Below are 24,761 nucleotides of genomic sequence, written 5' to 3'. Positions count from 1 at the left end.
ATTCAACACAGGCATGCGTGAGCACGGTGGATATTACCTGCACTACGGAGAGACTGTTTTATTGTGCTGTGGTGGACTGTCTGTCAACGCAGCATCTTCACACTATTGGATTTCAGTTTGGAAATGAGCCCGTCACTGTCTACCTCATGTGATGGATTTGATGCAGTTTGTTTAATGACCTCAGAGGCTCAGGTTATTTATCACTATCTTGCACTGCTTTATTGTCTTTTTCCTGTGGGTTAAGAGAGGCTTTGGAGGAATTTGTTTTCCTGCCCAGATAAAAACAAACTGCTGTTTAATTAAAGAAGCTGCACAAAATAGCATGGCCTCAATCCAATACTAAGTTATCTTTGCACACAAAAACCTTATCAGCTAAATTGTATTGCCGATATCCTATACTGGCTGTTTGTTAATAATGTCAAGCAAAGAAATGTGCTCAGCAAGGTGCCACAATGTGCAAAATCTACTGCTTTGGTTAGCCGGAGGGTATGGATTCTGATGTCAAAATCATGAGCCAAATCCTGTTAGTGGACGGGCCAGTTAGCTCAGAGAGGCTTTGCTTGTGTTGTTTGGGGGGGAATGCCAAGAGGAACAGTGTGCAGACCCAGCAAAGTGTTGCATTGTTGTTTGAGAATATTAAGCAGCTGTTCTCAAAAACTGCTAGACACTTTTTGAACAGTCTGGGGCCATTTTGCAGCTCATTGATAAGAAGGATATGTTGTGCTTTTGCAAAGGTTTTATTTTCATCCCCAAAAAAGGCTTTAGAAATGCAACAATAGATCAGAGTTCATTTAAAAATATACCTCAATTTTGAAAGACTAATCACCACTTGTCTTTTCTCAAATGCACCATTCAAGTGACTGCATAAAAGCACTTGAAATAAAAAATATTTATAAAAATCTAATTTCAATCACATGAAATAATCATCGGTACAAGAGTTTGCAGAGACGTCAATGAAGTGCCCATTTTCAAAAGTCCATTTTTATAATGAGCACATTCAGAATTTCTCGTCCATGTTTTACAGTTTCTACTTGACCTTGACAAGGGGGATTAATTAAAGATGTAGTTTATAAACTGCTGTGGGCAAGGTCAAGACCTTTGAAACTAAACTTTGAATTAAAACCAGTTTTGAGAAAATGGAATCCGTCAACATTCGAGAGCATTTGGTGAGCATGTCTTTCTTTAGTGGACAACTCTGTAGTCGGAAGGTTTTTCAGTGACTTTCGGCCCACATTATTGTAACAGCTAGTGCTTACTGTGTTTCTACGAGAAATTCTTTAGGTACTCCTTTCTGTTCTTCCTGCTACCAGTTGAGCTACCAGGCACCAGACGTGGATCAGCAAAGGTGTAGAAATTGCCAGCTGAGATTAAAAATTGATGTAGCCATGAAATGAAAAGACTTCTGGGAAAAAAAAGAATTCTGAGATGCAAACATGGTTGACTTTTTTTAAAAATTATTATTAAAAAGGGAATATTGTGGAGAGAAAACTCGTAAATAATTTTTGTTTGGCCTTACAGATGGCCCAACACAATGAATCGTGCCTCTACAAAGATATGCACACATTCCCTCGCCGTCTGCTCAGGATAAAGGAACACACAGAGCCCAGCGTGAGCCTGGCGGTATAATTACATCACTAAAGGATCTAAAGGACTCCAATCTTAGCGAAATGGGCGACGTCCCTTGATGGCGTCAAACACGCACGGGCGCGATGCACGCTGCCACACACTGGACGCACAAAGGGGAGATCGTTTACAGCTCATTTATGGACAAATTGACCCTATAGAGAGGAGAAGTTCAAAGGCAGAGCTGGAGCTGAATGCATCCCTTTCACACACACTTATCTCACACACACAGAGGATCTCCCAGACAAAATAAATCTTACATGTATGGCAGATGTGTCAACAACACTTTAGGTAGAGGCATCAGACACAACCGTCTCTATTGTGCAGGAATTCGGAGATGAAAAGGTATTCGAATAATGTCAAGGTACAATGCTTCTGCATATGTGTCTTCATTGATGTCTTTGGAAATCGGGGGCGTATTTGATGTATGTGAGAATGAGATACAGTATGTGTGTGTATTCATTCTAGATGGTATGGCATTCCGCCTCCTCACTGACACTTCACTATTCCCGCTGCGGAGGGAAGCGGAGAGGAGTGAGGAGATGCCTTCTCAGTCAAAACAAAGATGCCACTTTGTCAGGAAACCGGCACCGTGGAAAAGTGAGAGTTGTGACAACAATCAAACATAACGGAGAGAAGGTGGAGGAAGAAGTACGAGTGAAGATAGAGAGTGAGAGGAAGAGGAGGAAAGGTGACAGACATGTGGTTAGGAGGGACTTCCACTGCTGTTATTCTCTATTAAGGCAGTTTGTGTTTAAGTTTGAGCTTAACTAGATCAGGCTTCCACAAATGCATCCATACCAATGTATAAGAAATGCAATAAATACAAATGTCTAACTGTTTATACCAGCAATAAATGCAATACGTATACCATTAGAAGTTAATCAAACTGCAACTGGTGTTGCCGATAAATCTTTATAAACAGAAAAATAAAGTTAATTATTTTGTTTTTTCTGAGGAGCTCCTGCAGCTGTTAGATCCTCATTAAGATGTTCTATTTTGTACAGCTCCTCTACTTCCTTTTGGTATTTCATAAATCTAAATTATACTGGAGCAAGGCTTTTTTTGTGTGTTTATTTTTGTAACGTTCCCAATGAAAGCACACAGAGCTGTTAAAATACAATAATTTAAAGGATGTTTATTTGAAGAAAATCTTATCAAGACAAACAGATCAATTGTTTAACTTATTGTCTGATGGTGCATTTTCTAATTGAATTGAATTGCCTCCATGTCTTTAATGTGTCTTCCACGTGTTAAAATACATAAACAGATGGAGTAAGGAGGGACAGAAAGTGACAAAACAGCAGGATATAAGAAGGCAGAAGGAGGGAGGTGTGATGGAGGAGACAAGGACATTAAAGGAAAATGTAAAGATGAAGCTGGAGACGAGGTAAATGAGAGGTAAAGGACAGAGAGAGGTGAATGTATGGACGGGTGGAGGTAGAGAGGATAGAATGACAAACATGAGATGGATGAGAGGGAGGGAGAGAGAGGAGGAGTGACACTGACAGGGCTGGAAGAAGAGGAGGGGGACAATTGCGTGAGGAAGGGAGAGAGAGAGAAGGGGGAGGTCAGAGGAGGACGGACAGATGAAGGGGAGAACCTGAGGGAGGGATGAAGGAGGTGACGGATGGGTGGCGAGGAAGAGGGGATGGATAAAGGAGAGGGGACTTTGGGGTGTGTGTGTGTGTGTGTGTGTGTGTGTGTGTGTGTGTGTGTGTGTGTGTGTGTGTGTGTGTGTGTGTGTGTGTGTGTGTGTGTTGCATTGACCCTCAGTGCAGATAGCAGCATATTAGTAACAGTCAGTCCAAAGTGCAGAGCATGCAGCCTACATCAAAGGGAGGGAATCGGTTCCAGAGAGTCTAATTGAGGGGCGTACCGATAAGAGCCCACTTACAGGTGCTGCTGACATGCAGTCTATATATATATAGTCTATATATTGGAAGGGTACTTGAAAGTACCCTTCCAATGACCTTGGGTCCCTTGAAAGGCGCTATATAAATATCATTTATTATTATTAAAGTATAGCTTTGCAAACTACCAATGACTTCACTGTGGGAGACGTTGAACCACAGCAAAGCTACCATCAAGAGAAATTGAGTGTGGTAAGATTAGGCTACTTAAGTTAAATAGAAAGAATCGAACCAGCTAAATCGAGAAAAAAGTGTGCTGTGTTATGAAATAGCTAATTAAAGCCACGTTCAATTATAAAATCCACTCAACCTGTGTTCAAATAGTGCCAGCTTTTTTAATTCGCACATTTCAAAGAGAGCCTGTTGTCTAACTAAGTTCCATAACATACAAATGTCTCTTTATACACTTATGAATAGTTAAACCAGTTAATAAACTACTAGTTTAGCTCTGTGTAGTTCACTTCTCCCTAACACAGCTCACAGGAAGACGGAGGGGGATTGACAGAGACAGAGACAGAATGAAGATAAAAGAGGAAGGGGAAAGGCTCAACTGCAGCCAGGTTGGAGAAAGCTAGCAAAGAGTGATTGATGAAAAAGGAATTAGGCAAGAAACTGATGAAAGACACAGTGAGGAGGAGGAGGAGGAGGAGGAGGAGGAGGAGGAGGAGGAGGAGGAGGAGGAGGAGGAGGAGGAGGAGGAGGAGGAGGAGGAGGAGGAGGAGGAGGAGGAGGAGGAGGAGGAGGAGGAGGAAAACAGAAAGTTTAAAAGGGGAGTTTCACAACTCAGTATGAGAAATACCGCACTGACAAGTCTATTAGTAACAGTCCGACTCAAACCGAGGAACAAGAATGAATGTGCTTGCAGACCTCAGATTGGGAGAGCAGTGGAGTGGAACGCTGGGAGACTAATGGATGTAACGTTCAAATAAACGCATAATAGTCATTTATACTCAAATGTAAAGCATGTGCCACTGCAAAGGGTACATGTCCCCCACTATTTAGATGGATGCACATCGAGTTCCTGTAGGAAACACTTGTTTTGGCGGTGGCTGCTGAAAGCCATTCTGAAATCAACGCTGTGCAAATTTAAAGGTGCGGCCTGTGACGGGGGGGAACTTTAAAAATGTGGCGTTTTGATTCAGGATGCTGTGAGTACCAACTGCTCTCCTGAAGATTTAAATGACCCCAATTCCCCAAAACGTCACATTTTACGTGTTGATTTGACTGGAGAGAAAAGGATGTGTTATAATGGCTTTCTACCAACTAATTGTCTCGCTGATAGGAGAACAGGGTAAGTGTGTACCTGAGAGTGTGTCCATGCATACAAGTAAGCAGGTAGAAAGGAAAAGAGGAGGAGGAGATGTCAAGAACAAACGGAGGGCAAGTGGAGGTCAAATGCAGATTAGAGAAACATCTATTGAAGTCAAAATCTTTCCCATCTCATTTTATCCTCACAACTGATCAAGCATGACATATGCTGTGAGTTGCAACTAGATATGAGTATAATAATGGCCAAGTTCCTTGCTTATTTGAGCCCTTTTTCATCTTTAAATGGATTGAATATGACACTGAATTCCTTGGCAGTAATACAAAAGAAATTCGGTAAAGTTTACACTGTAGTTATATCTGCTCTGTGCTCATGAAATGCATGATTTATGATAGTTAAATATCCCATTTTCTCCCTACATTATTGCTTCCTAGAAAAAGCACAGAAGAGCTCAGCAGACTTTTTACAAAATGAAGATATCAGACACACGAGAAAACATGCAGAAACACCCATCATACAGATGACCCGTCTTCAAATAATCTAAAGTGTGTGTTTTTAATGAATTACCACTTTTTATAAATATCTATTGCAGAGTAAGCATCGTAAGTCTTCAAGTAACCCTGAGGAGTTACTGACCACTGACTCCAAGCTTATCAACAGCTGGTAGCAGTATGACACTACCAAGACAGAGCAAGTTTAACATATCTTTTTTTTTTTTAAATCAACTTGTGAAAGTGAAATATTTGTCAGCAAAGTTCTTAGTTTACGCAGCAAGGGGATGATAGTGATTCAGGTTTATCCATGGGATTAAACTGATGTATCCCAATGGTAAGATGTGTCCATATTAAAAACATTTCATGCATCCATAAAACATAGTAAGCATCCCTGAGTACACGATGAGTCAACAACATCATTTTACAGGATGTCAAACTCTAAAATACCATTACTACAGTACATGACTTTTTTTGTCATTGTTTTACCAGATACAGGTGAGTAAGTGACAACCGGTTCAATACATTATCAAATAAACTCATTTAAAACGTTTACTTTGATTTCATGGCAGTTTTAAACTGCGTCTGCAAACCCTGAGAGGTGCTTTTGGTTATTGAAGATGCTTACGAGTTGGTGGATGCATCATTGACTCCTTAAGGAATCATAAAAGTGAAATATGTCTTCCATATTAAGATATACAAAGATACCATGGGGGTCATCGCCCACATAGATCCTGGGAAGATGTCTAATCAGCCAAAGTAAATGAAGTCAGAGAGTGGCAGGGGGCTTTTTAACCCACCGACAATTTAGTTAATAACATGTTTCCTTAACTGAGGTAACACTGAGTCAAGACCAAGCATGTAGCAGGTGGGAAAACATGCAACTTTTGAAAAATCAAATCCTCTTTCAAAATCATAAAAAGGGACTGCCTCCTAAAATAGATAGATGACCAATATTACTGCTGTCACATCTGTCTTTTAAAATCATTAATATTAAGTCACACTCACATTTTCTGGCGTGCATAAATATTTAAAGACCTAAACTGACGGGATAGATTTAAAAAGAGACACCGTGTTCCTCAAAATAACACAAAATGAATAGTTTTGGGAAACAAAAATGGACTTTTTGGCTGTGAGTGGGGCGCTGGTTTGACTTAATGATTTTCAAGACTTCAATGTTTACTGATGAGTCTTTGTACACATCCAGAGCCGATTTAGCTCACGTTGTTTTGTAATGCAAATCAGCATCACTACAAAGACAAGAAAGATGCCAAACAAAACTGTAGAGATTGATCAGTACAGCAACAACAACAAAAACACGGTTTATACAGTTGTCAGTCATGTTCGGTTGCCATGGTAACAAGCTGACATCATTGTGTGTTTATGCATCACTTCCCATATTAGTTGCACACGTTAATTAATTGATTAATCTAATTATGGCGAGGATCTAATACGAATTAGCGTAATTGTAGCTTTCTGTGTACAGCCATCAGTGCCGAGCACAGATTTATGGGTGTGACCGCAGGGCGTACGTAGACCTGTGGGTTTTTGAGTTTGTGGCGTGTGTGTGTTATTTTGAGACCCATCTGTGTTGTTTCAGCTGAGCAAATCTCACAGGTCATCAGTGAATCAGAGTGCTATTTATATCTTTCATCATGCTCCCTCTCTTTCACTCACATTGTCTCTCTCTCTCTCTGACCTCATCGTCCCGCTTATCTCCTCACTGATCCCACTTTTTGTACTCTTCATCCATCCTCGTTTTTACCTTTCCTCAATCCGTCCATTTTCCTTTTCCATGTTTTTTCTTCTGTTAAGTCTGAAATGGCCTCCACTCTTATCGATCATCCATGGATGCATAAAGAAAACTGGATACAGAGTCGGAGGTGGGGGCCCAATCATTCCTCTAAAAGTTGCTTAGTGGCACTTGAAGCCAAAAATGGACTGATTCAAAGAGTACCCGGATCATGCAGACTTAAGTTTTCCTGAGGCCCTCCCTTCAATCTACCGTCTTTTAATAAATGTTAGCACTTGTTGATCCTAGTGATTTAAAAAAGGACTAAAAGAGTGTGTGTACTGTTTAGTTGATTTAGCTAAAAAACAAACAAATGCTGGGTTAAAGACCTTTCTTCCTCAGGTCAATGGGAAAGTGTGTTTTTGGGCCCAATGAAGTCACTGACTGCCACTGACACGCTACGAACATGTGCTTTGATTAATCACAATTTTGGCTGGTGAGGATTCTATGATAACAACATAATTGATGAAAAGGAAATAGTTGCTTTTGCCGCACTCTGTTTGGAAATGATGCTTTGTTTTTGTCTGGTGTGAGAGATCATGCCCGGGTAAAAGACAGCTGTAGTTCTGCTTTGGAATGTCCTTTTTTCTGTTGTGTCATCATAATGCATATTATCCGACCAATGTGTTCCTATTTAAATAGTTTCTGCAATGTTCTTCATAGATCCAGCACCTCATTTCGCTCTACACCATTTTATTTCTAAATGCATGATGTATATAGATTGGAACCACTATGGCTCAGGGGGTGAATGTTTGTCAATTTGAATAAAAGCAAAGATAACGTGTAATGAAATCATGTTGTATAATCGTGATCTCAGTATTGACCAAATGTTGGTAATGATGTTTCTGATAATCATGCAACCCCAGCCTCCTCCAGGCCTCCAACATTCCCTGTCAAGTTTCTGGGGAAGCATCTCACACAAAAAAAAAATAACTGCATCAACCATCCGCACAAGTAAACATCTGCTACTCACTCGGTGATCTCTTCAGTGACCGTGTGTTCAACCTGCAGTCGAGAGTTGACCTCGATGAAGTAGTGTTTGCCTTGTCGGTCCACCAGGAACTCCACGGTGCCCGCGTTCTCGTAGCCCACCTGCAGAAAACATGGAGAGAAAAAGGCACTTTTACAGCTCCGAGTTATCCTAATAATAATGTCAGCTGTGTAAACAGTCATGAAGAAGCACTCACTCATCTTAATGAGCCATGAAAGCAGAAGAACAAAAACACAGTGCTCTCTCCTCGCAGATATTACTCCATGAAATAAGAAAATAAGCTCGGTTTTATTTGTACAGAGACACGAGGGCTTTTTTCATCATTTTCCTGCCTTGTAATAATTAGGTCATTAATCAAGGGGGATTTATTAAAAGCTCATCATAAAAGCACATTTTCACACTGCAGTCAGATTCACAATCACTTGCTTGTACAATAAATGTAAAGAAATGAGTGTATTGGAAGGGACCATAATATGTCTTCTAAGATATGCCGTAACATAGTGGACCACTTGCGCTTCTATTGGCTGGCGCTCCAACACATTTGACGTGAATAAAGACCTTTCTGAACATTAAAGCATGTAAACATGTCACAGTAGAGGGAATCAATACAAATATGAAACCTGAAAATGAGCATAATCTTTCCTCAAGAATAGACAATATGTCTCTGTTGAACTTATATACAAAACATCTGCGTAGGTTTGTAGGAACTTGCAAAAAACATGTATTGTTATCATCTATTTCACGTGAATATATTAACTAACTGGGACAAAATCCTCTAAATTCCAAAGGTCTAACTTGTTCTAAGTCTGTGTCCCCATCTCTCATTCTTAAGCAAACAGACAAATATGTAATAAATAGAAAACTAAAGACAGCGTGGGCAGGAAAAGCAATGGTTCGCATATGAAGACACAGAATGCATTAAGAAAGTGCTCACATTTAAAATAAAATACGGGTAAGAGTACACCGGGAGCACTTCCAAGCTCGTTTCGGCAAGCTGTTAACTGCCAACGCAAAACGCTCATGAGCGCATCTCCAAATGCATTTATTTTAGTTTTCAGCTTTAAACATCACCGTAACCTACTAAAAAGGTTCTCTTTTTTTTTTAAACACACCCTTGAGCTAAAATTTCCATTTAGTCTGCCTAAGATGTTTTTTTCCTCTCCTTTGAACAGAAATGTTCTCACTTTGATCAGCTCGGCGGTGCCATTTGAATGACCATGTACTGCCCTTTATTCATTTTAAAGTTATTTAATAGCTCATTATTCATTCAGCAAAGAATAACAGAGCTGTTTTGGATGTTTCTTTTCAACAGTATACATCTTCATTGAGTATTTATTACAGGACATTTATTTTTGACATTTTAACTTGAATCAGGGAAAGCTTTTCTTTACATCCTTTTGTCCCCAAATAACTGTTTGTGTGGAATCGGACAGAATCTTAAAGCTAATGTAGCACCTGCATAAAAGTATTTTATGAAGAGTAAATGAAAACGTCTTAATTTTGCCCAGTGGGAGCTGCAAGCAGAGTGTAATTGCTCTATAAATGTTATATAAATAAAACGCATCATTATTATCACCGCATTTTGCCGGTATGAACATTTCACAGAAGATTTGAGCAAAGCAATCTGATTCATGTTCCAACTATTTTCACCAATTGAACCAATCAGAGCAGTGCCTCATCACTGATTATTCCTATAATCAAAGTGTTGCTGAATATGAAATAAACCCTGTTTTGAGGGAAGGAAATCATTGAAGAAAACAACATCCAAAGATGGGAATGAAGTTAGAGGGCTGCGAGCAATCAGATATCTAAAACACAAGCTGCAAATCACATATTCCCAGAAGGCACAGATGTGAACGGCTCCAGAAAAGGCCACAGCACCACCTACGTCTGAACATATCTCAAACTATCTGGTGAGCATAGTCCTGTTGTTGGTTTCTTCCCCCCATCTTTGTAGTGTTCAGACTCTGTGAACAAACCTGGAGGAGGTGAATGATCCAAACCAATTCCTTCACCCAATTCTTCAAAGACAAAAGTGCATGTTCAGTCTTTAATAGTTTAAAAGCAGCCAACTGCCTTATTTCCAACATTTGGCAAGCGTAAATGTCAAGACAATCAAATGGGCAGAGGAGGAGGGAGGGATGGATTGCAGAGATAAAGATTGCCTTAAGCTAGGAAACAAAATAAATGTAGCAATTAGAGTTTGGCAACTAGACAAACACAAAACAAGCCAAAAAAAGAGCTCAAAACAGCTCTGTTATAAGGAAGAATCCATTATGCATAATACACAGGTCAACAAATGCTTCACCCGAGTAAAACATCACCTGCTCAGAGCTCGTCAGTGTGCCTCTTCTTAAACACAACTCTTATTTAAGTTGCTTGTAAACAGATATGCACAATGATATATATTCGCTGTAAGCTTGTATAACCAGGGGTGCACATAACTTTTTTGCCCTGATTCTCAAAGGAGCACCTGGAGATGTTGCTTGGTGCTCATCCTTAAAATGAAATAAACCGTAACTTTTGAGGGGGTCTTGACTTTATTTGCCAGACACACGGCACTGAACACACAGAGGTGAACACAGAACACACATGCAGAGGTGAACTCAGTAACACACATGCAGAGGTGAACACAGAACACACATGCAGAGGTGAACACAGAACACACATGCAGAGGTGAACACTGAACACACATGCAGAGGTGAACTCAGTAACACACATGCAGAGGTGAACACAGAACACACATGCAGAGGTGAACTCAGTAACACACATGCAGAGGTGAACACAGAACACACATGCAGAGGTGAACACAAGACAACATTAGCACGAGCAGTAATCCTACAAGCTGTCATCACTACCCTCCTGACTGTTCTCCTCACTGTCTTCCTCTCTGTCAGACATGGTAGCTGATGATGTAGGCCTACTACTTCCTCTCTGGTTGAGTCTGCGATTAGCTGCTTGCATCCACAAGTCACAGCTGGTTTGGGTCGAAAGTCTCTGTTGTCATCTTAGACAAGTGGATGTAATCAAATAAGTATGTGAACATAACAAATAACCTACCATAGCCAATAACAAATTAATGTAACTTATTTTATTTGTGTTATTCATTCATATCTTATTTTACCTTAACATTTATTTATTTATGCATTTTTTTTTATCTCTCCAGTTTTAAAGGATATTTTTGGTTACTGTCCTATAGTATACATTGGAATGATTTGAAACCTGTTTATCCCAATAATTATAAAGGAGTGCCTTGGAAATATGTGTTTACATAAATTGTGACCAAACCGTTTGAACTTAGACTAAGAGTCATTTACCTCACTGAGCTGTAGTATCAGCCTCTCAGTCTGACTGGAGAGGACTCTCCCTCCACATTATTGTAGAAACATCTTCTTCTTATATCTGTTAGAGCAGCTAGCACGGCACCAGATTCTAATAACAACAGCGCTGGTACCGGTGCACCCTCCCTCTCTCCCTCGCATTTTGGCTGTGAGCTGCGGGCGCCAGATAAGCCAACATCCCCCATTTACATCACTTACAGCGCCCATCGTACAGGGCAAATGAAACGTGTAACCGTGGTGAAAAGGGTGTTACATTTACTTAATTATGAATATTGTTACATCAAGGCCGAAAATTAGGATGAGCCCCAACGGTCAAAATGTTTTTTTCCCTCCCAGAACTGCCAGCGCAGCGACTCCCCAGATCTGGCGCCCTAGGCGAACATCTAGCCAGCGCTACGGGCCGACCCTGAGTTCATATCATGGTTCATATGCAACTCGCAAATATCTTTCTTTCTCTCTCTTCTCTCTCTCTCTCCTCTATTTTCTCTTCTCCCTTCTCTCTCTCCCTCTCTCAATGTTGGTACGCAAATGCGCTTTGTTTCAAATGACCCGGTGCTCTTTTTTTGGCGGAGGTGCGCATGCGCACCTGCGCACCAGTTATGTGCAGCCCTGTGTATAACATCATCCGTGTAAAAACATTCAGAGACACCGACAGTCGGCATAGTTTCCTCTGCAGAGAGAGATTAGTCTCGTTTATGGCTTCTAGCTCCCAATGGGTTTCAACAGAGACTCATTAGAGGGATCACACACACACACACACAAAACACTAAAGTATATGTGCCAAAATACACACAATCCTCACTAGCTTACATGTCAGCATGTCAAAGGAGCCAATCGAACATAAGCAGTGGTGGAAAAAAGGATGATTCTATTCAGGCTACATGGGATGCTGCATGTCAGATTAGACCATTTTAGCGCCTATTAATAATACTGCTAATCAACAATTGTATATAACTCATGTGCTTGTGAGTTTTTCCTTACTGTGCCTGGATAAATAGCTTGCACTATCCAAATTTGCAGGACCATCAGAGCTCATAAATAACCACAACAGAAGGCTTTTGGTTAACAAATGTGTCAACTCATTGATCAGAGCATTAGCATAGGAACGTAGCACTATTTGAGCGCTTAATATTTTTTAAATTAAGGAACAATTGTGTGTCAAACTGGGTGAGACGCCTCAAGGCACTAATACACAAAATGTAAATGTTCAGCCTGAGTCACCTTTCTCAACCTTCTCTGTGTGCAGGCAGATTTGTTATTGTAATTCTGTGCGTGTGTGTATTTCCTGTGAGGACAAATACATGCAGCTAGGCCACATTGATACATTTTGCCAAACTCCAATCCGCAAACACACTACACAGCTTAAAAGGTCCCATGTCATGCTTTTCTGGTTATTACCCATCCGCTTGTGTGTTATGTAGCTTGTTATGCATGTAAACGGTCTGCAGAGTCACAAACCCTCAAAGTACACCCTGTAGCGAGTAAAACTCTAACATAGAAAAGACCTGTCTATGCTGCACACACACACACACACACACACACACACACACACACACACACACACACACACACACACACACACACACACACACACACACACACACACACACACACACACACACACACACACACACACACACACACACACACACACACACACACACACACACACACACACACACACACACACACACACACACACACACACACACACACACACACACACACACACACACACACACACACACACACACACACACACACACACACACACACACACACACACACACACACACACACACACACACACACACACACACACACACACACACACACACACACACACACACACACACACACACACACACACACACACACACACACACACACACACACACACACACACACACACACACACAGCTGGCTCACTGGTGTGGGGTCGGCGAGACAGCAAGACACCGTGGAACTCAGCCTGGGCACACACAAACTCCCGGCCAGGCTACGTGTGTGTGTGTGTGTGTGTGTGTGTGTGTGTGTGTGTGTGTGTGTGTGTGTGTGTGTGTGTGTGTGTGTGTGTGTGTGTGTGTGTGTGTGTGTGTGTGTGTGTGTGTGTGTGTGTGCCCAGGCTGAGTTTCACGGTGTCTTGCTGTCTCGCAGACGGCCACTGGGCTCACAGGGAGGGGGGGGGCGGGAGCTCCAACAAGCCGTGTAGGACAGACATACTATACAGAGAAACCAATGTGAGTTTGGAAAATTGCACATTATACATTTATTTTTAGTATACCTCAACAATGGAATTATGATCAGTAGAAATGGCCATGACATGGGACCTTTAAGGCAAGTGACATTTAAGACATCTTCCACCTATCTTTAATGTAACGCTGAATACAATTTAGTGCCAATTACAAAATCTTGGTGAAACATTTGGTAGTGATTTACTGATTATTTTTACTGTGCATACTTTGACTTTTGAAGGTTTAATTTAAGACATTTCGAAAGCAATTAAGGCCTTTTTTATAAATGAAGAAAAAAGTGCACACAACTTCTCACGCATATATTGAAGGTGTCACTCCATATTGCACTCACTGAGTCAGTGAGTGAACTCGCAGCCAGTGGACCAGATGGCGCGCTCACTGCTTTATAAGGTCTGACAGACAAGTCAGTGAGCTGTATTAACACCCAGAGAGGTCACCGAGGGCGACGCATACTGTACACGCATCCTACCGCAGTATTTAATGTATAGTCACATATTTAACTCCCTGCAGCTGACCACAGTGTGTGAGTGATGGCGCTTAAAGGATCCCGATGAATGTAGCAGCTCAGAACAGGAAGTGACAGAGACAGATAGCTGGTACTGTACTGCAGAGCGTGAGACAAAGTACAGAAGAGTTCATGAACAGTGGGAGAAAAGGGGATGGATGGACGGAAGAAGAGGGGGAGGTAAAAGAAAGATTGATGACATGAGGACAAAGACGAGTGAATGTGAGGATTAGATGGAGTAAATCAGAGAGGGGAAGAATGGCAGAGCTGCCATGATGGAGGGACTGTCACTCTCTGTCATCAAGCACTTCAGTTTAAAATCATTTGCACGCGACGTTGCAGGATGTTCAAATCCAATGAAAACTCCTGACAGTTTTTTTCTACGCTCACTCCACAGCGACTGGCTATGACATAATATTATTCAAAGACTTCACTACACTGGAAACTGCTGGGTGAAGTCATTCATCAAAAAGATGGAGTAAAGTACAAACGGCATTCAGACCCAGATTGCAAAGAAAGGTCGTTTTCATTACCTCAGCCAAGGAGGTTATGCTTTGAGTTCTGTTTGTTTATGAGTCAGAGGGATAACGGAAAAAGTGGTAGCCTGATTTTCATAAAGGAAGGGTGAAGCTCAGGGCGAAGGGAGGACATATTTAAACGACATTTAAGAGGAGATTCGCAAACACAGAATATGTCTTATGTATGGAAACGACCTTGGGCCAAGCTGCCTGAAATCCTCAGGGATGTTTAACCCATTAAGCCCCAAGCCTGTTTTTCAGGTCTCAGGCTTGAAAATGACATTCCCAGAACAAATGACCATAACTACACTTCTAAAAGGGGAAAATTAATAATCTTTTTTCTCAAAGTAATGATAAACCTGTGAGTTGGATGTAGAAAAGTCAGAATCAATATAGATGTTTTTTATTTTAAAGAAAATTCCAATTGAACATAGTAAAAAACTGTAAATTATAGTGTCCGTCCAAAAAATATGTTTTACTTACGCCCCGTCCACACAGCGGCGTGCGTTGAAGCTTCTACGCTTCTGCCCATTCACTTTTAATGGGGTGACGTCACACTTCGCCGAACTGCATTGTGGGAGCAAAGCGTAGCTTTTCTCGCGGTGCTCGCTGTCAGCCAATCGAATCATATGCCAGTACAAGCTCTAGCCAATCAAACCGCTGCTTGTGTGTCCGGGGCGGGAGATTCAGGTGATTGGTTGTTGGTCTAACTTCAGACATGCCCGCCGGCAAGCGACAACGCACGCCGCTGTGTGGACGGGCCGTTATAGTTAAAACCACCCTTGAATGATGGGATGGTAGACTAAAATCTTTAGGAATCCAAAGTACAACATAAGTACCCTGTATCAAGATTGATGCAAAACAAGTGACATTTGACCTTTTTAGAGAGGTTTAGCAAAACAAAACTCCACCTCTGGGGTGATTTGGGTGGAAATGGGCGTTTTTGCCGTTTCTCTGGAACCCATTGGTCGATTTTGATGATTGACATCTCTTTTCAACCGTTAGAGCCAATAGAATCTAAGGGGAATTTCCACATAATGTACACACCAAAGTTAACATTGAGAAGTGGGGGCTATGCGCACGCAGTTTGCCTAAAGCGAAACCTATCTCACGCTCTGAAATCTGAAAACTTAAAAGTAGGTTTATTGCTAATGGATTATCAGAAATCATTTCAAAGTGACAGACACATTGGATTAACCTATGGATTAACCTTCAGCAGCGTTTTTATCGTTTTAATGCCATTGAAGACCACTTTTGATCAGACAACGACAAAGGTAAGACATATTGCCGTGTTTGCTACCTAATGCCACGTGTTGTGATGTCTGTTTTTGTTTATAATGTCGCAAGTTCTGATCATGGAGTGATGCTATAGATACCTATCGATTCTGTGTACTCTCATGATGCTAATCGATATGTTGGATGTGCAGTTACAATAAGTAATAAGGGTGTTATACCATGTTTTCTGTGCTAACGGCGTTAGCATTTTTTCGCTCAGGGCTAATTCAGAGGCTCAGCGTTAGCCTTGTGCTTTTTTCTCTAAAAATTGTTCATATCATCAGTTAGCTGAGTTTCTTCCCGTTACATGGATATGAAACATTCATAGTTTAATATTAAGAAGCCCTCAGACGCCGTTTCCTGCAGATAATGCGTTTTTGGGGGGATGGGGTTCAACAGGTTAAGGACAACATTGAGCATATTTTTGAAAGTGTGGAGGAAACTGTTCAATACAGAAATACAAGCATCTAGGGACAAACAACTTGCCTGCACACAAGACCTCAAATGATGTTCCTCCTGTATGTAAAGGTGAGGCTGCAGCAGGTACACAATCAATTGGGTAAGACAAATAAGAAAACTGCTCCATTTTACAAATCCCATTGTTGTTGCTGATGGAAAGGTGAGGACTACAGGGCCGTAACTGAGTGAAATGACCCAGATATTTCAGTGGTAGCCATGGAGATAGCTGGTAGAACTCACTAAGGGAAGGAGCTTTAATGTTTCCTTTCCTATCTCCTTTATCATAAGGTACACTGGCTCATTCTTTACCAAAGGAAATGAGATGGTGCCTTCTGAATCTCCTTGCAGCAGCAGTGAATTTGAGTCTTTGTTTAATTGTACACTATGGATAAAGTTAAGGGGTTGTGATACTCCTTTGGTCAAAAAACTTGAGTTAAACACAATTTAGTTGAATAATTCTAAAAAGGGTTTATTGTATTTGTTAAGGCCTTTAAAAATAAGAAGTAGGTATATCGAGACGATGTGTTGCCTTTAAATTAGGACAACAAATGCTTCTGCTGACCCGATGTCCTTCAAGGCCACATCATTTCCAAAAAATCATTTCCATAGTGACGAGAATTGCAAGGCAAGAAGAGTCTCAGGGTAACTCAGCTGCTTCAGGTCATCCCTGCAGCCCACACAGTGTCCCTGATGTGAGGGTGGGTCGATGGCATTCAGTCTACAATAGGCTGCAGTGGAGGCCTTTGAGCGGTGACAGAACTACAGATTGTATGAAAGAGAAACAGGATGTTGCAGAAGCAGCAGTGGCTCTAACTCTTGGTGCAAATCGGTGAGGCCACAATCCAAGGTCTGTCCTTGTAGCTTCTCTTGACCAACAACTTCTTTGTACCTCGATACATATAGATGTGTTGCAGAATCTCACATTTTGTCTGATCTACACTGATAAAGGTTACATGCACAGTCATATGCAACTTATATTCCAAAAATTACAATGTTGTTGATGCTTTCTCCCATTAAGACATGTTGGTTATGACAAATGTTTGGGTTTAGTACTATTCTTTAAATGTATACATCTATTTTAGATTATTGTCTCCATTGGGGCTTTTACTGCAGTTTGTTGACCCTCACTCTCTTGCCTGTTTACTGCTAGAAGAAAAAACACAATTTTTGGTTAAAAGTAGCAACACCTCTACTTTTAAACATTATGAAAGACCTTGATGTAACAAGGTTTTTGTATAATTGCAAATATTGCAATGTAGAACTTTTTAAAGATGGAGGTTAAAGGAATAATAGAGGATGGCTTTCTTCTTTAACCCTGAAAAAATGACCATGAGAAGAGCTCAGACCGGCATGTTTTTTGATTGCATGATTATTTCGTGTGTACGTACTACGTAGTCAAGTTTTTTTGCTGGCCTTGCATATTGTCTAATCTTAATCTTGAGTGATGTTTGGGATTTAAGTTGCACGGCTTCTTGTAAGTATTGCAACATTAACAATGTGATCCCCTTTGGCTTCTAAAGCCACGGTTTCTTTGAATCAGCAATTTGTGATTAGCCTTGATGTGTCTTGAGTGAGAGCCACGAGAGTCCATCGCTATGTTAATGCTGCAGAATAAAGAAACATCAGGTAAAATCCTGCCATAGTCGACACCTTGTTCCACCCCCAATTATTTCAAAATGTCATAAAATACTCCTTTTAGACACAAAAACCTCCATTTCCAAAGATTTATTTTACATACTTCTAATTATTAGACATTTTCGTTTGTTCTTGCCAGAAATATATTGGGTCATGGTACCTCTGATTAAGTTTGCATTAGCTGCTAAAATGTTTCATTTCTGTGTCAAGCATCGTCTTTATTTGAGGGGCTTACCGCGGTTTCATCTCTGCAAGGACACGCTAAGATTCCTAGGCTTGGTGCAAAGCATAACAATCATTTTTCTTTTTGAACTTTTGAAGTACAGAAACCAGTTACTGAATACAAAACTGGCTTTGATTAGTCGTGGGGAGAAGAAATAGAGAGGTTTTAAAGATGTTCTTTGAGAAATGCTCAAATCAATTCAACAGTGCCTGGAATATAGTCAGATTCTACCCAAATACCGCACATTCACAAACAACCGCAGGGGTCACCGGGTCGGCACTCACACTACACTTGCTGTCTAAAAAATAAAAAATGATTTGCTTTCAAGGTTGTTGCTGCAAGGTTGCCGTCACTAAATGCAAATCCTGCGAGGAGGAACAGTATTGATGATTCACTGCACACCACACACAAAGCCTCACGATTAGTGCAGACCCCTGCCAACTCCCTCAATGCTCTACATCCAGCAGCTAGAGAGCAGCAGTGCATGCTGGGAAGTGACATGTCCAGGGGCAGTCAAGAGTAATGTAGTACACCTGCCCAGCCATATTTATGCAGCACAGGGAAAAAACGCATCAATTGTTCAATTGATGGTTCTGACCTGACCCTGTTAAATTGCTTTGTCTGGTCACATTTGTGTGTGGCTTTGTGTTTGTGTGCATTCTGTAGCTTAACTTGTTTGAACATATAATCAATGCTAGCTATTATTAAACCAGATTAACATGTAATGATACACACCTGTTTTAACCTTAATGCTACAAACGAAGGCATTTATGAATACAGTAGCAATGGCAGACTTCGTCAAATCCCCAAAAGTCACTCAATTGCTGGAGATATATCATATTTCATTACCCAATAACAATGCTCTACTCCCTTTTTTTATCTCAAATACAACTAGCTAATATCTGTTTTATGCAAAGATCAAATAATATTGCCACCCTATGCTGAACTCTGTAGTCTTTAGTTGAAAATAAAAGACTACAATTCCCACAAACTGCCTCTTTGGTCTCCACACCGTAAGCTCGTCTGTCACAGACGAGCTTACGGTGTGGAGACCAAAGAGGCAGTTTGTCCATTTAATTAGTATCAGTAAACGAGAACAATCTAAGTTTGCTTGTCATTTTATTTGAGTTTTGTCCTGGTTTGTTTTGAATATTTCTTTGTTGAATTTGGGTGGATACAATTGTATCTTCATTAACCACGCCACTTAACAAAGCCGGCCTCACAAGCCATCACAAACGTAAGTAAAGATACCACGTAGGAAATGTGGGTTTAAAAGGTGTCTTATAGAAATGTAAGGAAGGATGCTATGACTAATGTAGGTATTCTCTAGCAAACAAATATCCAAGCTTCTGGCATTGCCAAAGGGAGGAAACGAAAACACATATGGACGGGAAATCATGACATCCTGATTTCTAGTAAAGGCCAAAATGAAGCTGCAAACAGTCACAATGAGTAGAAAAGGGGTGCTGCCATCTTTATGACAGCACCAGAGTGTATGGCCAATGTACAGTCTCTTCATGTTAAGACAGCAGCAGCAGTAACATTCACTGCCATGAAATCGAGGAGGATCACTCAGACTGATCGCTTTCTTTTTCTTCCTCTATAATACACAAGGGTATCACATCTGAAAATGAAAAGCGGTTTAAAGGTGCGACGCGCAGCATCTTTAGAGGCAAACAGTCACATTATGCAGAAGTTATTACATAAGAAGATCTTCTCTCCTCTTCATAACATCACTGCTTCCCTTTAACTGCCGCTCACTTCTCTCCTTTCTTTCATTTCTTGTGAGGATTGGAGTTAATCTGGTGCCAAGATGTTCTGTAATCTGATCCGTTCCCTTTCAGACTGGCAACACACACAACTTTCATCCGACTCGTTGCTGATACAACCACAGAATAACACAAACACTCGCAAATAGATTTCAGCGGTGCCACCTCTCTAATCCTTTTGCTGCAGGGAGCTGCCAACGCTGCTCACCCACACCAGCACATACACACACACACACACACACCAAAACACAAACATTTACAGTAATGCACACATATCACATACAAGCCTAAAGCCATAGAATGAACCCAATCACGTGTACGCCCACACAATCATACATTCATATGCACCCACACGTTCACGTTCATCCCCGCTGTGATGGAAAAGAGCTTGACCGGAATCCCTCCATCCATTTACCAATTCATGTATTCATCCCTTCATTTCTCTTCTTATTCCTGCCTCCTTGAATCATGCCTGTCCATACGTTGCCTCTATAATACAGATTCAGGTCAACTTCTCTCCTTCTGCATATCCTGTTTTCCTCACTTTATGCTATATGATTTGCTGGATGTGAAAAGGACCCGTTTGGTCGTCAGATTTGAAAACATACTGCGAGGTAAGTATTGTATGAGGGATGAATCCTCCTACAGATCTGAATGTGAGGGACGAAATAACAATCATTCACTGCTTATTACTATTCTCTTGGGAGAGGTTTTACTCAAGAGGGTCCTGTAAATGGAAATTGGGCTCATTATGTCTTCATCTGGGTCAGAGTGTTGAGGCTGGAAAAGACTCCCTCTTGATTTACTCTATGTATATATTTTTGCTGAGCATGGAAATTGGTATTAGATAATGTACACTACTCAATTTGGAAGCATAACACCCTAGCGTTGCTTCAAATGTGTTTGCAACTGTGGATATTAAAATTCTAGGGATATATGCTCTTAAGCATGCTGCTTTAGCAATCAAAATGTTTAAACTGCAAGATATTTACTAATGAATAACGACTCATAATGTGATTGACAGATGGGTACGTCTTATTAGCACTTAGGATCTTCTGATAATACAGATTCTGACGAGACTTAAATCATATATTTAATAAAAACTCACTTTTTATTGCTTGTCAGTTTTTTGTAGATTGAAAATCTCCACCAATGGCTTTATTTTCAATATGTGTTTGTTAATTTGATGACAGGACATGAAAATGAAATCTGTAGAAAAATTGAAAATGCGTGCTAAGTGCTGCAGTGGAAAAGTGCCATTAGAGATAGTATTATTTTTTTTACACTAAAGCATGTCAAAATATTCTACTAGAAAACCCAAATATAGCCAAATATCAACTTAGCTAGCAAATCAAATGTACTTCAAAATGCAATACATTGAGCTAAATGCTAACAGCTAATGTTTAGAAGGTATTGTGCTCATCACCTCAGTTTAGCGCATCACTGTGGCAGAACACAAACAGAGTACCTTACAAAAATGGCAAGCTCAACCGCACTACAATATAAAGTTTAAAATACTATATTCTACAAATAAAAAAGAAAATTCTGAAGTGACAGCCAATCATTTCCCCTGCATCTCCATCTGTTTCATACTTTCTGATCCTTCCTTTTGCTTTTTACCGTTAATCTTTTTTTCCTCTATAGGGCTCAAAATCAAAACAGTTACTTCATCTCCCCCCGCACCACCATCCCCTCTTAAGTGACAGGCGTCTTTTACTCCACTTTCAACTCTTATTCCTCTCCATTTACTTCAGGAAATGGGTCCTTTCATCTAAAACACTCAAGGAAATGGAATAAAAAAATAAAAGTGGGTGTTAAGAAAGACTGAAAGGTCACAGAGGGACAGATGGCAGAAAAGAGATGCACGGATTATTTAGAGGTGCAGAAATGAGGCAAAGTAGATGGTGAAATGAGCAGATGGCTGTTAGGGAACATGGACAAAGTGAAGGGACCTAGAAAAAGACGTTGAGATAAATAGAGAATGACCACGAGCCGCTCTGAGCAAAAATCAAAGCACCAGTAGATGTACAGTGAGGGAAGCTGACGGGGCGTCGGGCGAGGAGGGATGACTGAAACGTGTGATGTGAAAGTGATGAAAGGAGCGGCCACAAGAAGCAGCTGTTGAAAAGATGATGAACAGGACTCATGTCACAGGACTCTAAACAAAAGATGTCTGTGAGGCAACAAAAGCCTTTTCACACATGGTGTGTACGCGTTACTTTGTTGGCCTTAGCTTTTTGTCCTTCACACATAACGGTCTGTTTTGTCTACGTTTTATGGCTTTATCAGAAAAAGCCACAATGCTCACATGATATCAGGCAACTGGTGTGTAACGCTGTATTAAAGACATATTGTGCTATTTGAGTCATTTATTCCAATACTTATGTTAAATGTGTGACAGGCAGCATGTAAAGGATCTCTACGATTTCCTTTATGCAGATTGCATGGGTGAAGCAGCACATTTAGGGAGGACACTTTCTGAGGCGCGCTGTCGATCTATGAGCTCACTCGAGAGATCAGTCTGTCTATGGGTTCCCAAAAAAAATTATCCACATGTTGGCGGCCATAGTTTTCGCACTAGGAGGCAAAACATTTGATATGGAGGTCAAGTGTTTGTGAGGTTGTTTGTCTGTTGATGCATGAGCGCATATTGGGTTGCAGCTACTGCAAATGTGCGCTTTGTTATGAACCAATCTTAACATTTGAGACATGAATACTAACAGCTTGGCAAACACAGTATCCCAACGATCAACAGTGTATATTTATTTCTATTTAAATATATTGTCAATGTTCAATATTTTAAGACACATCTTGTATGGCACTTCTATAAGAAACAAAAATAGTAGTCTATAGCTAATGTAAGCTAATAAAAAGAAGATCTTAGAGGTTTTCCGTGTACTTTAGAGAGGTCTGCTACATTACAGACATCAAAAAGATTGCCATAGAGCATTAGAGACAAATGTATATGGTCATTACAATACATTTGAGATGCACTGACGGAGATTGCAGTAAGTATTATTGTGAGCCACATTATTTCTATATTTTCAAGAAGCTATTTGTTCGCAATTCAACCATTCAGACAAAAGTCATGAGACATCAACAACGTGTGTACAAACATATGTTTCGATCAGTGGATGTTTTTCCTATGGACCAATGGAGCGTAATGTTGTACAAAGTCTGGAAGCAATGCAGCCATAAAGTGCTCACACACACAGGATAAATAGATGGAGAGGGAGAAGGAAAGGAGAGGCAACACAGACAGATTTTAAATCAATACAGCCACAGAAGACACCTTACAGGAATTTACAGTCCACGTGTGGACATACAGAATAATGGCCTCATAAAACTTGATGTTTACCATCAATTAATTTGAAAAAAAAGACATCAAGTGCAAAGTGCAGCCATAACTTTAGATGTACTGAAGGGACGGAGACAGAGAGGAAGACTCATCCCAAAATAGCAGCGTACGATTCAGAGAAAGTTTCTCTGGGCGGGTTTTCTGTCAGCCAGCCGGCACAAACTGTCACATCTTATGACATCAAATAAACTGCTATAAGGTGAGAGTAAACGTACAGGGATGAGTTGTTGCTTTTCACATCTCATGCCACAATCCTTTTTCTTTTCTACTCCGTTTTGTTTTCTCTACGTCCTTGGTAACCTTTTCCTGTCTGTTTCGCCTTCAACTTTCTGCTCTGGTTTCCTGCTGATGTGCTCAACTTTGGCCTTTTATGAAATGTCACTGACAGCTGACTTCCATGTGTCAAAATGTTTCATGTCCCTGGAACTGAGACCAAAAGGTCAAAAATATAATTATCTTTTCTAAATCAATCTGAGGTCACCCTTCTTTAGCCATATATTTTATTGTACATCTATCCAATTCCCACTAGGCATTGGACGAGATTAAAAAAATGTGTGTGAAGATTTTTCACAATCTCAATAATCATCAAAATATGCTTAAACTCTCAAAATGGCACTTAAAGGTACTGAAATAACTTAAGTTAATAGGCAAATATCTTTGTTTTGTGGACATGCTTGTAGTGTAATTAAAAGCAATCTTGAATAAGGTAGTCATAAATGATAAGGTCCACTATCCAATTATATAAAGCCTAATTGAAAAAATATGGATTATTTTTAAATACATAAAATATAAAAACATATAATCATAAATAAAAGTAAAAAAATGGATTGCAACATTATAGGAGACTGTGCTCTCTTAAATGATAAAACCTCTGTGAGTCTATGATATTGATTAAAAAAATTACTTACACTTTAATATATATATAATTAATATAATAATAATAATTAATATTAATTAATTTGATAGGGAAAATACGACAAGAAAGTTAGCATTCCCAAACATGGTTGCTAAATGCTGATTTTGTTAAGCAAAAATAATATAAAAAACAGAAGTAACTTGAGACTAAAAACGATATATCCCATAAAGTGATGAGTGTGTGTTGAATCCCTAAAAACGGCACACGCTGCCGTTCAAAATGCCAATACCGCTTTATTCTGAAAGCTTCCCTTTACCACTCAAACTCACTGCACCCACTTTCCTTAAACCCCTCTTTATACATCTCACTTACACACTGATACATTTTATGGCTTGCCCTCTCTCCGCCGCTCCTCCCTGATCTTGAATCCGTCTTTTCCTCTCTCTTCCCAAATCTCTCTTAATATAGGGTATTATTCCCTCTCACTTTT

The 24,761-nt window shown here is 40.3% G+C and overlaps 1 protein-coding gene across 1 annotated transcript in view; it reads right to left on the bottom strand.

The window, feature by feature from the left end:
• pcxb (pyruvate carboxylase b) overlaps positions 1–24,761 on the bottom strand; it is a 344,298-nt gene that overhangs the window by 266,898 nt on the left and 52,639 nt on the right. The window contains 1 exon segment of the mRNA XM_034224887.1: positions 8,060–8,178. Coding sequence (XP_034080778.1) covers positions 8,060–8,178 — 119 coding nt within the window.

This window comes from Gymnodraco acuticeps, unplaced genomic scaffold (assembly GCF_902827175.1).
Source record: "Gymnodraco acuticeps unplaced genomic scaffold, fGymAcu1.1, whole genome shotgun sequence".
Lineage (NCBI taxonomy): Eukaryota > Metazoa > Chordata > Actinopteri > Perciformes > Bathydraconidae > Gymnodraco > Gymnodraco acuticeps.
Note: the sequence above shows the minus strand (reverse complement) of the source record. Positions and strands in the feature narration are given on the sequence as shown.